The 14,234-nt window shown below is 37.2% G+C and overlaps 1 protein-coding gene across 1 annotated transcript in view; it reads left to right on the top strand.

The window, feature by feature from the left end:
* LOC124573711 overlaps positions 1-14,234 on the top strand; it is a 121,480-nt gene that overhangs the window by 33,932 nt on the left and 73,314 nt on the right. The window contains exons 4-6 of the mRNA XM_047131140.1: positions 1,793-1,867; positions 3,295-3,369; positions 12,872-12,943. Of these exons, the coding sequence (XP_046987096.1) occupies positions 1,793-1,867; positions 3,295-3,369; positions 12,872-12,943 (222 nt within the window). The remainder of the gene's footprint in view (positions 1-1,792; positions 1,868-3,294; positions 3,370-12,871; positions 12,944-14,234) is intronic.

The raw sequence follows: 14,234 nt of genomic DNA, 5'->3' as shown, positions 1-14,234 counted from the left end.
GACCAAGCTGATCATTAGAAATGTCAAGGTTGTGTATGAAAGAGGCGATACCTATCAATTTGATAAAACTGAAATTCAACCCACCTTTCCTACTGAAATTAGGAAAATAATAAATTCACTCAAAAGGTAAAGCTTGTATGGAATTGATATCATTTCCAAGACAGTACTAAAAGATTGTTCCCAACCGGTACATAGGATTCTCAGCCACTCGTGTAGTAGCTCACTGAAGCAGGGCATTTTTCCAGGTAGACTGGAATATGCTATTGTTAAACCATTGCGTAGAAAAGGGGATAGGTCTGATGCTAACAATTACTGCCCAATCTCACTTCTGACAGCTTTATCCAACATTCTTGAAAAAGTGATGTATTCAAAAGTAGGTTCTTATATTTGTAAAAATGAAGTACTTACAGAATATCAGTTTGGTTTTCAGACTGGCTTTTCAACAGAAAATGTTATATGTGCTTTCGCTGATCAAATATTAAATGCTCTGAATAAAAGAACATCACTCATTGGGATTTTTAGTGACCTCCCAAAGGATTTTGCTGTGTGAATCATGAAATTATTCTAGATAAGCTTAAGTATTGTGCTATGAGAGGACAGTGCGCAAATGGTTTAATTCATATTTAACTGGGAGAATGCAGAAGGTTGAAATTAACAGTACAGATAGGCTGCAGAAATCAGCAGAGTCCTCTAACTGGGGAGGTATCAAGAATGGTGTCCCACAGTGTTCACACTTGGGTGCCTTACTGTTCTTAATACATGTTAATGACTTGTCACTCTTATGTTCACGAGGATGCAAAGCTACTGCTATTTGCTGATAATACAAATATAGTAATCAAACCCAACAAACAAAAATTAGCTGAAGAAATTGTAAATAATGTCTTTCAGAAAATCATTAAGTGGTTGTTCTTTGCAAATGGACTCTCACTAAAATTTGAGAAAATGCAGTATATACCGTTGTGTACAGTAAATGGCATAACACCTTGATAACTATAGACTTTGAACAGAAGTCTGTTGCCAAGACAAAATATTCAAAATTTCTGGGTGATGTGAAATTGAATTGGAAGAATCACATTGATGATGTGCTGAAACACATAATTTTGGTGATAAATGTATCAGTAAATTAGCCTACTATGCCTATTTTCATTCACTGCTTTCATATGGCATCATATTTTGGGGTAGTTCATCATTAAAAGAAAAAATAACCATTGCGCAAATGCATGTAAGCAGAATAATAGCTGGAGCCCACCCAAGATCACCTTGCAGGGATCTATTTAAGGAACTTGGGATATTCACAGTGCCTTCACAATACATACATTCACTTATGAAATTTGTTATTAATAACCCATCCCAATTCAAATTTACCAAATAGCATTAAAAGTCTGACAGATAGCCAAGTGTGACCAAGGTGCGGATTTCTATCGTCAATGAAGTGAATGATTGATACAAAATTCCAACCATTGTTTACAGAAACTTGGTACCCGTGTTGAAAAATAATGCCATGGATCTGTGTGTCATTTTGGAGTGTAGTGCAGCATTAAATAAAAATTGGTCTACTTTAATGATACATAACTTACTTTTAGAAGTCCTTGTACGTTCCTCCAGCAGTAATGAAAATAAAATAGGGTTCATCATATCCACTGAATGATCTAAAGTTATGTATTTAACAACATTCCTTTCTTTTTTGCCTCAGATTTTTAATTTTAAGTTCAGACACACATTTGTGTGTGTTGTAATCCTTACTATAAGTCTAGTATCAACAGTACACTAACTATTTTCTGCAAATCCACAGGATTAGCAGATCTCCACCCATCTGCAATTAGAGGATCAGACAATTTGCTGAATGAGAGAGGGAAAGTGACACCTGGTAAGTTGTATACTTAAAGTTACCTGGTGAACTGTAATAGTTACAGTACAAGTAGACAAGGCTCAATACATTTTGTACCTTTAAATTTTGCTATCATCTTGCAATATCTAATCTAAAATCTAATGGTTGTAGGGTTGCTTTACCTATACAATGTAAAATTGCCTTCATAGAATACAAACAGATTCCTGCAAACCAGGAAAACAGTTGCTCATTCAGTTCTGTACCACATTTTATGTGAGACTTCATTGTGGTAACTACCTTACCACATTTTGTGTCGTCAAGTAATGCACTTGTAAGTGAAGATAAGGCTATTCAGCAGCTGTTTGAGATACTGAATGATTCAATAAAGGCAGAAATTTTAGATACTGTTTCGTGGATGAAATATGTTTAAACTATGGTTTTCATGATTAATTTGGAGCTGATATGACAAAGGTAGAGTATGGCATACTACCACCAATTGGACATAGTTAAACTGTAGTTCATTTACTGAGTCTCCTTTGATTTGTATTTGTGGAACATGCATTACAGAAAGATAACTATAACAAGGAAGCCTATGAAGATAATTCTAAGTACATAGGGATTTCAAAAAGTCAGTTACACGTGTCATCCTATGCTAAGACCATTGTGGGGTAGGGGGGGGGGGGTGCATTGTCAGAAGAGAGTACATATTACAGGTTTCCTGCAGGCACAGCTCTGCTGTTGTGTGGATAACAGGTACATCACTGTGTGGGAATGAAATAGCGTGAAAACTGGAAACATAATCCAAAGTTTAAATACCTATGACAGTAAAATTCTTGCGGGTGAAATATCTAAATTGCACACAGATTCACTGTGGAAGTTGGGCGATATATGGACCAAATACAGCAGTCTCTCTGGCTGTAATGAAATTGTGCCGACAATTGACAAAGGCTGCACAGATGAGAGTGATGCTAATTGAGATGTCCAGATGTTGCACCTTGCAATTTCCATCTTGTTGGCAAGCTAAAAGAAAACCTGGGGGGGTTTTCCAATGAGGAGGGCATTCACACAACAGTTCACAAATGGTTCTGTGACCAAGGTGTGGATTTCTATTGTCAATGAATTGAATGATTGATACAAAATTCCGACCATTGTTTACAGAAACTTGGTGACTGTATTGAGAAATAATGTCATGGTTCTTTGTTTCACTTTGGAGTGTAGTGCAGCATTCAATAAAAATTGGTGTATTATAATAATGTATAACTTACTTTTTGAAGTCCTTCTATGTTCCTCCAACAGTAATGAAAGTAAAATAAGGCTCATCATTTAAAATTACATCTTAACAACATGACTTTCTTTTTTGTCTCAGATTTTCAATTTAGGTTCAGACACATGTTTGTTTGTGTTCTAATCCTTCCTGTATAGTCTGGTATCAACAGTGCTCTAAATATTTTTTTACAAATCCACAGGATCAGCAGATCTCCGCCCATCTGCAATTAGAGGATCAGGCAGTTTGCTGAAAGAGAGAGGGAAAGTGACAGCTGGTAAGTTGTATACTTGAAGTTACCTGATGAACTGTAATTGTTACAGTGCAAGTACACAAGGCTCAAATACACCTTGCACCTTTAAATTTTGCTATCATCTTGCAATATCTAGATCAAAAATGTTATGAGTGTAGGGTTGTTTTCCCTTTACAATGTAAAATTTCCATCGTAGAATAAAAACGAATTCCTACAAACCAGGTTAACAGTTGCTCATTCTGTTCTGCACTATATCGTATGTGAGAGTTTATTGTGGTGACTATGTTACCACATTTTGTGTCATTAGGTAATGCACAGATCTCCTTATAGTGATCACTCCGAAGTGGTGAATAAAGTAAAACCACAGATTATCCCATTTCTTCACTGGACTAATCAACAGTTCTTTAAGACAGTTAATGATTCAATGATGACAGACATTGTAGGTACCTTTGACAGTTTTTGTTGTCCTTCAGTGTTTTTGTGCCTGATATCACCACCAGACACTTGGACATGTTATATTTGGAGACTTGAATGTTTCACATAAATAATAATTCAGAAAATAATCCCCTTGACATAACATGAAATCGGTGGTTGTTACAGAATGTTGCGAATCTTGACATTTCCCCCAGTTTTGTGTAACAATGTAAATCTGGGGACATTCATTTACTGGTATTGGTAGCTGATATTGTGTAATGATGTAACTGGTCTCAGTTTATTTTTTGTTAGTTTTTTATGAATTACCTCAAGGATGTGGTTTTGCGTATCATTTTTAAAATAACCATCAACTTTCTGCATAAAGAACTCATGTCCTAGATGTGACTTCAAATGAAGATAACCTTTCTCCAATTTTTTGGTTCATTTTCATAGCAAATTGTACCACAACTGCTACTTTCATGTAGAAATCGTTAATATTAGAACTGCTGATGGACCATTTTTGTCCCACTAAATAAATTAAGCACTGCCAATTACCATACATTGTAGATAGCCTTATTTGTGTCTGCTGCTACAATGTGGATATGAAACTGTAAGTGCAGCATGTAAATGTTCTTCAGGAGAATTCTGATTGTCCTCCATACATGTAAAGTTGTTATCAGTGATTTTCTCTTCTGTGGTTGGATTTCGTTTATTCATGAACTTACTCTCAAACACATTCAAAAATGCACAGAAACAGAGGCATGTAATATGTTGAGAAATGATGAGTGGTCATTACCACTAGAAGAGTTGATGCAGTCCTTATCTTGCATGTGCCACTGAATCCAAAGGAATAGAATTGGAACTGGCTGATCAGAGAATCGGGTAATATTATTTTACAAATCTGTAATGTCACGTAATCACTTCGGTGAAATCATGAGGTTCCTCAGATCTGATTTGAGCCCAACGCAGTTGGAGTGACTAAGAAGTGTCAGTTTTTGCTTCCTCTCAGCTGTATAGTAGGATTCATCATATATTTGTGGCGATGATCGGTTGTTATTGTTCAGGTACAGATTTTGATTCACTCAGTTTGTGGGTTTAAAACTTGACAAGAATGAGCAAAAATACTGGATGGCTCTCAATAAAGATTCCAAATATATGCTAAATGCTTTCCCATAATTTGGTAATGATGAAACTCGTTCTGGTGATGAACATCTTATTGAATTTAAAATGAAGAAACTTTTTGATCCAAACCTAAATAAAGAAAGGAATGTGACCACTACTTCACCTCAGTTTCACTAGCATGAGATCTGAAAACAAAGTGATAAAACTTGCTTGGTGTAGTAAATGAAATTAGAAGGCAAGTTCCTGAATGCATGAAGGAAGCTAGGGAGGAGCTATACAACACTAACCTTCAAAAATGAAAATATGATCCTTGCATCCAGCTGTACACATTGGAACTGACACAAAGTCAAAGTGTGACACAGTGACATGTTACAGTGAAACTAAGTAAAGAGTAGATGCTGTTGACATGATGGCCTGCAAGTATTGAAAGATGGTGGAAGAAGTGATGCCCTGTTAATACTTTTTATAGTGATTCAGCAGGCATCAATGCTTGGGTAATCTACAGAGCAGTAACAAATATCAAAACAAGATGATGAGATTTCCTTCTGAAGGTCATGGAGAGACTTGCCAAAGGCTATGCATCAACTAGGACCAGTACTCTTAACGCTATTCACATTGAATCATCAGACATAAGTGAATGTCACAGCAACTACCAGGTATGAGAATCTTGCAAAGAAGGGAAAAGTGTTTAGAAACGTGCATTGAGTGCCAAACCAGTTAGTAAGAACTGAGTTGTTACAGTTTCCTATCCCTGCAGATCACAAAGCTCTATCTACAGGCAGACAACAGTGCCCTTTGGGTATCTAAAAGAACATATTTGCTTACACAAACTATCAAAATTTCAATAATTGTACTGAAAACTTTTTGACTTGACTTTATTTCTATAAAAATACAAAATTCATTTCCATATTTAAATTGAATTGGATAAAAATTAAGACAATATTCCTTTGTATTTTGCTGTATTAGAATTTTCTAACTAATACGAAAGTATCTATCATGACTGTATTTGATGTTTAGAATTAAAACAAAGTAACAGACAATTGGAGTGACCATTTCTTACAAAACAACTCATCTCCTAAAATACAAAGTTGAAGAACAAACTGCAGACAGATGAACTAGAGATGGGACTTGTCCCTGCATTGGTTTCAGGGGCTTCGAAAAATCTGACAGTTCCTGTGCTGATGCAGTCATTCAATTAACCTGCATATTTTCATAGTATGCTAGTATAAGTAGGAAAACCACCACATATGGTACTTTCATTTTACAAACGTGCAAATCAGCGTGTCACATGCTCAGTTTTCTTCTCTCAGCCATTTGCAGTATGTGATCTTGCAGGTGCCATTTTGGTTTACATGTTTGTGTAGCTATAGTGCAATATTTGATGGTTTTTGTATTTATGCTTGCTCATTATGACAATATGCTGTTTAATTTATGCACCAGATTGAAAGTCTGTCAAAAACGCATCATTTTTTATGTTTTGCCGTGCAAAAATCAGGAAATGTTACATCAGCAGATATAACAGTACCTCTATTCCAAGTTAAGCATTGGATAATAGCTTCATTATTATTAGAAAATAAAGATTTAGTGATGAAATGGGAAGCTTATGGAAAACATGAAGACAAATATTTCAGGCTCAGGTGGAGGAAGCACTGAAAAAAACTCTGTGTTGCATCTTCAAACTAGGCTGCAGCTGTTAAGTGGCTCCGGAAAGGCTCAAAATCATGAAAAGTTCAATTTTTACTTTTTTGCGTTTTCTGAACATGCAGACTATTACCTTTTAATAGATATATAATTTATTCAATTCCGAAGACTACAACTATTTTTATATATTTTTTGAAATGTGTTCTACATGGGCGTGACCCACTGTGGCGTTGTTAAACTGCTGTCAAATGGTGTTATTATTAACGTCCGTGTTCATCAGGTACATTTTAGTGATGTGAGATAAAGTATGTGTTGTGGCTAACCTGTGATGGTTCAATATATATCGCTGGTGTGATTGTCGATTGTTTCGTGTTTATTTACTCTGTCGTTATCTCGAAAATATTCGTAATTAATTCTGTTTCTTGAGTCTCTGTTTTGTTGAAGTATAATAATGAGCAAAAGTAAAGTTATTAGAAATCCTCTGAAGGCTTTTAAGAAAAGGAGAAATGTTGGAAAGCCAAAGGTATGTGTTATTACTGTAAACAATAAAGACGATAACCAAGTGAGTGAACCTAACCTCTCAAGTACACCTGCCCATAGCAGTCAAAGTGGGAAAGAAAATACTTCACAGAAGAAGCTTGGTTCAATGAGTGAAAACTATGAATGTTTTATGGGCGAATCGGATGTGAATGAAATATTTGATATGTCGGTTCTCAAAGGAATTTTTTCAAACTGTGTAAGATGTATTCATTGTAGTGAAGTTGGTCTGGAACTCTCCATAATAAAGCACGTAGGACTTGCTAGTGAAATACAACTGAAATGTGATAAGTGTTCATACATGACCGCCTTTTGGAACAGTGTTGCAGTAACTGCAACTGACGAAAATGGTAGCAAAATCTACGAACACAACAACGAGCGATGCTTGCTTTAGACAAGGAACGCCTTCGGGCTGCAGACAGGGCTGTAAAGAGTCTAGAAATACAAGCAAGAGTAAACAGGAGGAGGAACAAGAGGAAGCTGGAGGAGGAGTTTGCAGAGGATGAAGATAATCCATCCTATGGACCTGGAATGCACTAAAAAGTTAATCCAATCTTTGTCGCTCGATTCCCAAAACTTTTATTTTCTCATACTAATTACATGTTTTCTAAGGATCTTCCAAACATATTTGTTTCAAACTTTCAGTAAATGTTACACAGTACCTTCTGCATAATTTAACACAGCCTTTTTCCAAAAAACTGTATATTTTTGAATATATAAATAAAAAATTGCAAAAAAATGTAGTGAATTTTCATTACAATTGAAAAAAAATCATCTTTAATAACTGAACTAAAATTTTGTAAAATCCCTGTGTTAAGTTGTAGCCCATATTCCAATAAATAATCTGTAAAAAGTTCAACTTCATACCTCAAATACTTTGTGAGGAAAGATGTAATTTATAAGCGTTATTTTAACATTGCAAGTATAGGGCGTTCCGGAGCCCCTTAAAGCCACAAATTCATGCATGTCTGTTCACAGTCCAAGGTTCCTCTTCCAACACTGAGATGATAGCGATGAACTCTATTAGTTGTGATATGGCAAAGAGTTTGTGAAGTATACATTCAGTGGCAGGTTTCAGCAGTGTAAATATTTTGAAGAGCTACAGATCTGTGCAGACTTTAGCCATAAACCAAGTGCCTATGTTATCAGGAAATGTAGACATTGTACATTAGATTATTGGTAGACAGATATAGTTACTTTTTTAACATCACTAGGGACATTGTTGAATTTCTGTTCATGTGCTGAAAGACAGTTTGTCTTCCATTTTCAAATGTAGATTGGAGTGGTTGTTTTCATACTGCCATGGAGTTTGATGTATTAGTGGACTAATGTCTCGGACGAGAACTTTGAAGTTACAACAACGTTGTTGTCTGAAAACCTTTAAACCTTTCAACACTGTACAGTTGCAGAGTTACTTCTGTAATTGATTACATTTAATAGGTTGAACATGAATCTTTCTTTTTCTCAATATACAAATTTGATGTCAATAAGTATAATTTATAAGTATATTTTCATTTTCAATGTAACAGTGGAAAAACATGAAATAAGACAGAAATAATGAACTTGACCATAAAATAAAACAATGTTTTCCTGTCTGTAGTTCCTCCGACAGATATGGCAGTTATAAAATCACCAATAAGGGATGCATGTTAGGGTTGTTTTTTGACACACTTTTTGGGTCATTTACATCAAATTGCCCCTCACATTTACTGTTGAGGATAAAATCACCAAAGAGGCGAGAACAAATACAATCCTTGCTCAAATAGAGTAGTGGTGTAGAGACAATAAATTGTCCGTAGCAGTTAACAAAACAATGCACATGCTGATGGAGGTAAACTTTCCACGAATTGGAACCTCCTTCATAGTGTCACAAGATAATTCTATGTATGCATGTGGAATACATATAACTAGTGGTATACCCAGACAAAAATTAATCTTGCAACAGCATTTCACAAATGCAGCACTAAAAGCAGCTTAAGTGCTGCATAAGTTAGTAACAGAAACTGTCCCTGCATAAGTTAGAACAGAAACTGTCCCTACAGACTGCCGCTGCTGATCGGAACCTACCATAATGCTATATTTATGGCCATCACCAACTGTGCGGTTTGTGTCTAGATGCACCACCTTTGCTAAGCTCAAAAGTGGGAATATCTTGTTCAGAGTATAAAGGGGTTTGCTGATAAGGCTTACTGGAGTACCTGGAACTACTGCTGCTTGTGATTTTAAATATATTCTCAATAGATATTGCTGCCAAGTAGGTTGCTGCCTAACTTTGGGTCAAGAAATATGAGCTGGAAAGTGTGAAGTCTTGATGTGGCCATGAAGGTTGAATGAGATGGAAACAGGACTGGGCGCATTGTAGCAAGTAATGATGTGGATGATATTTTTGTGCATGTGGAGGGAGAGAGAGAGAGAGAGAGAGAGAGAGAGAGAGAGAGAGAGAGAGAGAGAGATCATGTAGCACCCATTAAATTAAATTACTTGATATTGAACAGCATGCTGTTCAGCTGATATCTAGGGAGTATTTAGCTACTGTTTGGTTGTGGCCCATCTTCCTAGTGAATGGTTGCTTTGTGGTTACATAAACAAAGAACACTCAATTTTATAGATGACATGGGTGCTTTCCAAGGCATCTTTGCTTTTGAGTGGGTAGAAAATGTCACTGATAGATCTGCAGTAGAAAATGGCAGATAGCAATATGAGACCAATCCATTTTTTTTTTATAAGTATGTAGACCTGTTTATTTCTACAATGGTTTACATCAGTTTATATCTTGAACATTTAACTATTTTTCGACATAATCACCATTTCTGTCGATGCATTTTTGTAGATGCTGAGGTAGTTTTCTTATGCCCATGTCATACCAGCTCGCCACCATGCTGTTCAGAAAGTTATGAACCTCTTCTTTCACCTTGTCGTAGGAGCTGAATTGCTTTCCAGCCAAATGTTCTTTTAACCTAGGGAATAGGTGATAGTCACTGGGTGCCAAGTCAGGACTATAGGGTGGGTGATTATATTCCACTGAAACTATTGTAGGAGAGCAACGGTTTGCCGAGCGATGTGTGGGCGAGTGTGAATGTGTATGCCCTGGCTGAAAATTCCTCTTGTCTGGTTCTGAATTGCCCGTTTGAGTTTTTTCAGAGTCTCACAGTACTGGTCAACGTTAATTGTGGTCCCAGCGATTCAGTTATTATCCTTCTTTTCACAACTACCTCCACCCATACATATTCTGTCAGACAATCTTTATTAGTTTAGTCCCACAAAACTAAGCCAACCTTACTGAAGAGTCCATAAGCTACCTGTCCACAGTTAAATATTTTTTCTGTGGAATTCCTAATTGCTACATCCCAACTTGAAAATTGAAACCTGTGCCACACAGACTCACAGTCACAACCTGTCAGCCTCATATATTCATTGTGTGATACCATTGCTTCACCATTACCTCCATAAAATTTTGCAGCCAGCTTCTCATGACTATTATGCTGTGCCCAGGTGACCACCTCTGCCCACCAAACGCACTGAACCTAGCTTCCCCACACATCAGAACTCAAACAGACCTGTGACATTGTCATCAACCTTTCTTCAAAAGGCATCAGTGCTACAGCAGTTTTCCCACTCCAGACTAAATCATGTTACACTTGTCAAAGACCATTCTCTTTTACTTAATTCCCACTTTTTTTGCCATAACCAATGACAGTGGTATCACTGCTGCCTCACTGAGCTTATTCTTCCATACAGTGTTGATTCTTACACGCTCCCACATGAGCTTCTCCAGATAACCTTAAAGGGATTCTTAACCTGCAGTATTGCCTCACTTTCCATCCCTAAATTGCTGCTGAGTTGGATCAGCCTCACAACTATGAAACAACATAAATATGGTTGACCTTCCCTACCAGAATACATGACAGCATGAGTCATGTACTTAAAATACTGGTCTTATGTACTAAACCCTGTACAGTATATTAAATGGCTATGATTTTGGATATATAATCAGTATCATGGAAATTGTCATAAATCAGCCAATTAAGTTTGAAGTGTAAGTAGGGCTTGTATTTCACTGTGGTTGCACTTGGAGGAGGAGATGATACAGGAAACTATCTGACAAGAGTCTGCCATATTCAGAGGGTCTGAATTGTACATCAACTTGTAGAGAAAGTTATGATGGTGTCACAAACATGGAAAAGTGCTATACATTTAAATAGCTGTACTAGAAAATTAATTTACAAAAGTCACAAACTCTTTCCTCCAGGCTGCCAAGAAACACTAAATGCATCACTAGTGCACAGGTAACCATGTCTAATTTAAAGAGCATTGTGTTTTGTATATCAGTAATGTGACAACTATTTTTGTATTTCCCTGAAATGTACAGGTACCAAGATGGTTTAATATGGAAGAAGAGGATGGAACTACGCTTCCAGAAAAAAATAATAATATTAGTATACCTGGAAGGAGAATGTTGGTTTCAATCTGATGATGGCATATGCCACTTGGAGGATAGCAGTCGTACCGATAATGGTTTCGTCGTCGTCCACAACAGATAGTGTAATGGCATAGCAGCCAGAGTGCCATCTGTGTCTATCCCTTAATAGGGAGTGCTCACAGCCAGAAGGCTCAGGGTTGAGCAAACGTGTGAAGCTAGCAGGAAACTATGCCATGGAGGTGCACTCTTGCCTCCTACAGATCCAATTGAGCGAGTTTGAAAGGGCTCAAATTGTGGCCTTCTGAATGTCGGGGTGGTCCTCCCAGAGAATTACCACACAAGTGTGACGTACTGCTTCAGTTGTGCGACAATGCTGGTATCTGTGGTCACATGAACATTTTCGCACTTTGTGATGATGTTCTGGACGTCCATGCAGCACATACGCCCACCAGGATCATCGTATTTTAAGGCAGCATGTGAGTCCAGATAGCTCGACATGAACTGTTGCGAACCAGTTAGTAGCAGTGGGACTATGGGCATGCACTCCTCTAGCATGTCTTCCATTCACACCACAGCATCGATGTGCACGGCTCGACTAGTGCTGTCAGAGGATCACTTGGAAGATAGAGTAGTGTAGAGTAGCGCGCAGTGCACTTCAGTGATGAAAGCACATCCTGCCTTCAAGTGAGTGGTGGTTGTTTGTACATAAAATGTAGACCCGGTGAGCACTGTCTCGTAGATTGCATTCGCACAAGATGCACTAGGCCTTATGGTCTGAGGTACAATAAGGTGCAATGTCGTTCACCTTTGGTGTTTCTAGGGGGCATGCTAACCAGCTATTGGTACTTGCTGAATGTTGTTAGACTTGTTCTTTTGCTATTCTTGCAACGGGAATGTGATGTGTTGTTCCAATAGAATAATGCTCGCCCACCCACACACTGCCCTTGAAACTCAACATGCTTTGCAAGACATGCAGCAGCTTCTCTGGCCAACACAATCTCCAGACTTGTCTCCAATCAAGCATTTGTGGCACCTGCATTGTCACCCATGGAGGCTACACAACATACTGATATGGGTGTTTCAGCATGGGTTGATACCTGACACCTCAGAACTGCCTGCACTGTTGCAACAGTAAATCTTAAGTCAATTGGAAACTTCTAAAAGAGTGTACTAGTTTTTTTTCAGGCTGTGTAAATTGTAAATTGGGATGTAGTTCTCCATGTTACCTGTGTAAGTAGTTATTAAGAGGAAATAATGAATAACTGAGGACTCAACTCTCTCTTTTAACATGTTCATGAAATTTATTTACCTGTAGTAAACAATGTATATAAATTAAACATCATTAGAATTTTAAAATTTCATATCTAAATTAACACATTACTAAAATTGCAGATTTGACAAGACACACAGCATCAAATGTGGACAGAGGTCTCCAAAGACAGCTGGTGAAGGAAGGTTCTGCTGGTGAGTAAATGTGATTAGTGCAGTCACTAAAATGAATATGCTTTGTACTCTTATTTGCTTTTTCTCTTTTTATTTGTATTCGTGTTTTACTCCAGTGTTTGGTTCTTCTTTTATCTAGTAGATAAAGTAGAGGTTTGCTTTGTCTTTGTTTAGACACACAGATTTAAACATTTGTGCTCTTTAAAATTTTATTATAAATCCACAGGTACTACAGGTGTCCATTCATTGCCATATACAAGATCAGTTAATGGGACAAAAGGGGGCAAAAGTTTGACATGTAGTTGGTGGAATGAAATCGGTTTATCTGAAAAATTTGGTTTATGCAGGAGTGAAGGGAAGGGAATATGAACAAATGAGTATCTGTTTAGGGCACATTCTCTTGTAAACAGTACAAGAGTGTCAGCAAGCAGCATTCACTCATGACCAGTTTGTATTAGCAGAGGCTTGCTAATATTTCATCTGTTTTAAGTCTCTGGGCAAATCATCAAAGAAAGTTCTACTCCTAAGCACTCATTCTATTGCAAACAGCGTAAAGTTTTCATCTCCACAGTCAGCTTTGTCTCTTTTACACATTTCTCATTGTTGTAACCTGCCTTTTACATGTTTTTCTAAAGATGGAATTGATGAAAAGTGGTAGTAGAGTGGTGGTTGCTGCTGCTGCTGCTGCTGCTGTTGTTGTTAATCAAAGAATATTAGGATCAGAGACATCAAAAGCTAAAGGAGGGAGAGAGGCTGTAAAAAGAGAAACCAACAAACAAACTAATAAATGATGATAACTCTTTGCTTATCGTAGGTGGAAACAATCTAATGTAGACATACACCTTTTCTTCCTTATGCCATTTTGCTTACTCTGCCACTAACAGCAGACTTACTGTATGTAATACTTCGTTAGTTAATTACATGCTCCATGAATCATTTTGCATGATAGATCATAATGATGTGGAATCACATTTTACATTCACATCGCAAAGTAATATATGGTTACATTCTGAACATTTCTAACTCTGTGTGTGTGTGTGTGTGTGTGTGTGTGTGTGTGTGTGTGTGTGTTACAAAAAGATATACAGATGTGAGTTAGTAATTCCTACCCACCACCTCTTACACATAACGATAGTTATAGAAATTCTGCTATGAAATAGAAGGCGTTTCTACAGTATCGCAACAAGGAATATCCAAATTAAAACTGTGTGCCCGACCGAGACTCGAACTCGGTCGGGCACACAGTTTTAATCTGCCAGGAAGTTTCATATCAGCGCACACTCTGCTGCAGAGTGAAAATCTCATTCTGGAA

Source organism: Schistocerca americana, unplaced genomic scaffold, assembly GCF_021461395.2.
Source record: "Schistocerca americana isolate TAMUIC-IGC-003095 unplaced genomic scaffold, iqSchAmer2.1 HiC_scaffold_187, whole genome shotgun sequence".
Lineage (NCBI taxonomy): Eukaryota > Metazoa > Arthropoda > Insecta > Orthoptera > Acrididae > Schistocerca > Schistocerca americana.
This window is presented reverse-complemented; position numbering and strand designations above follow the sequence as displayed.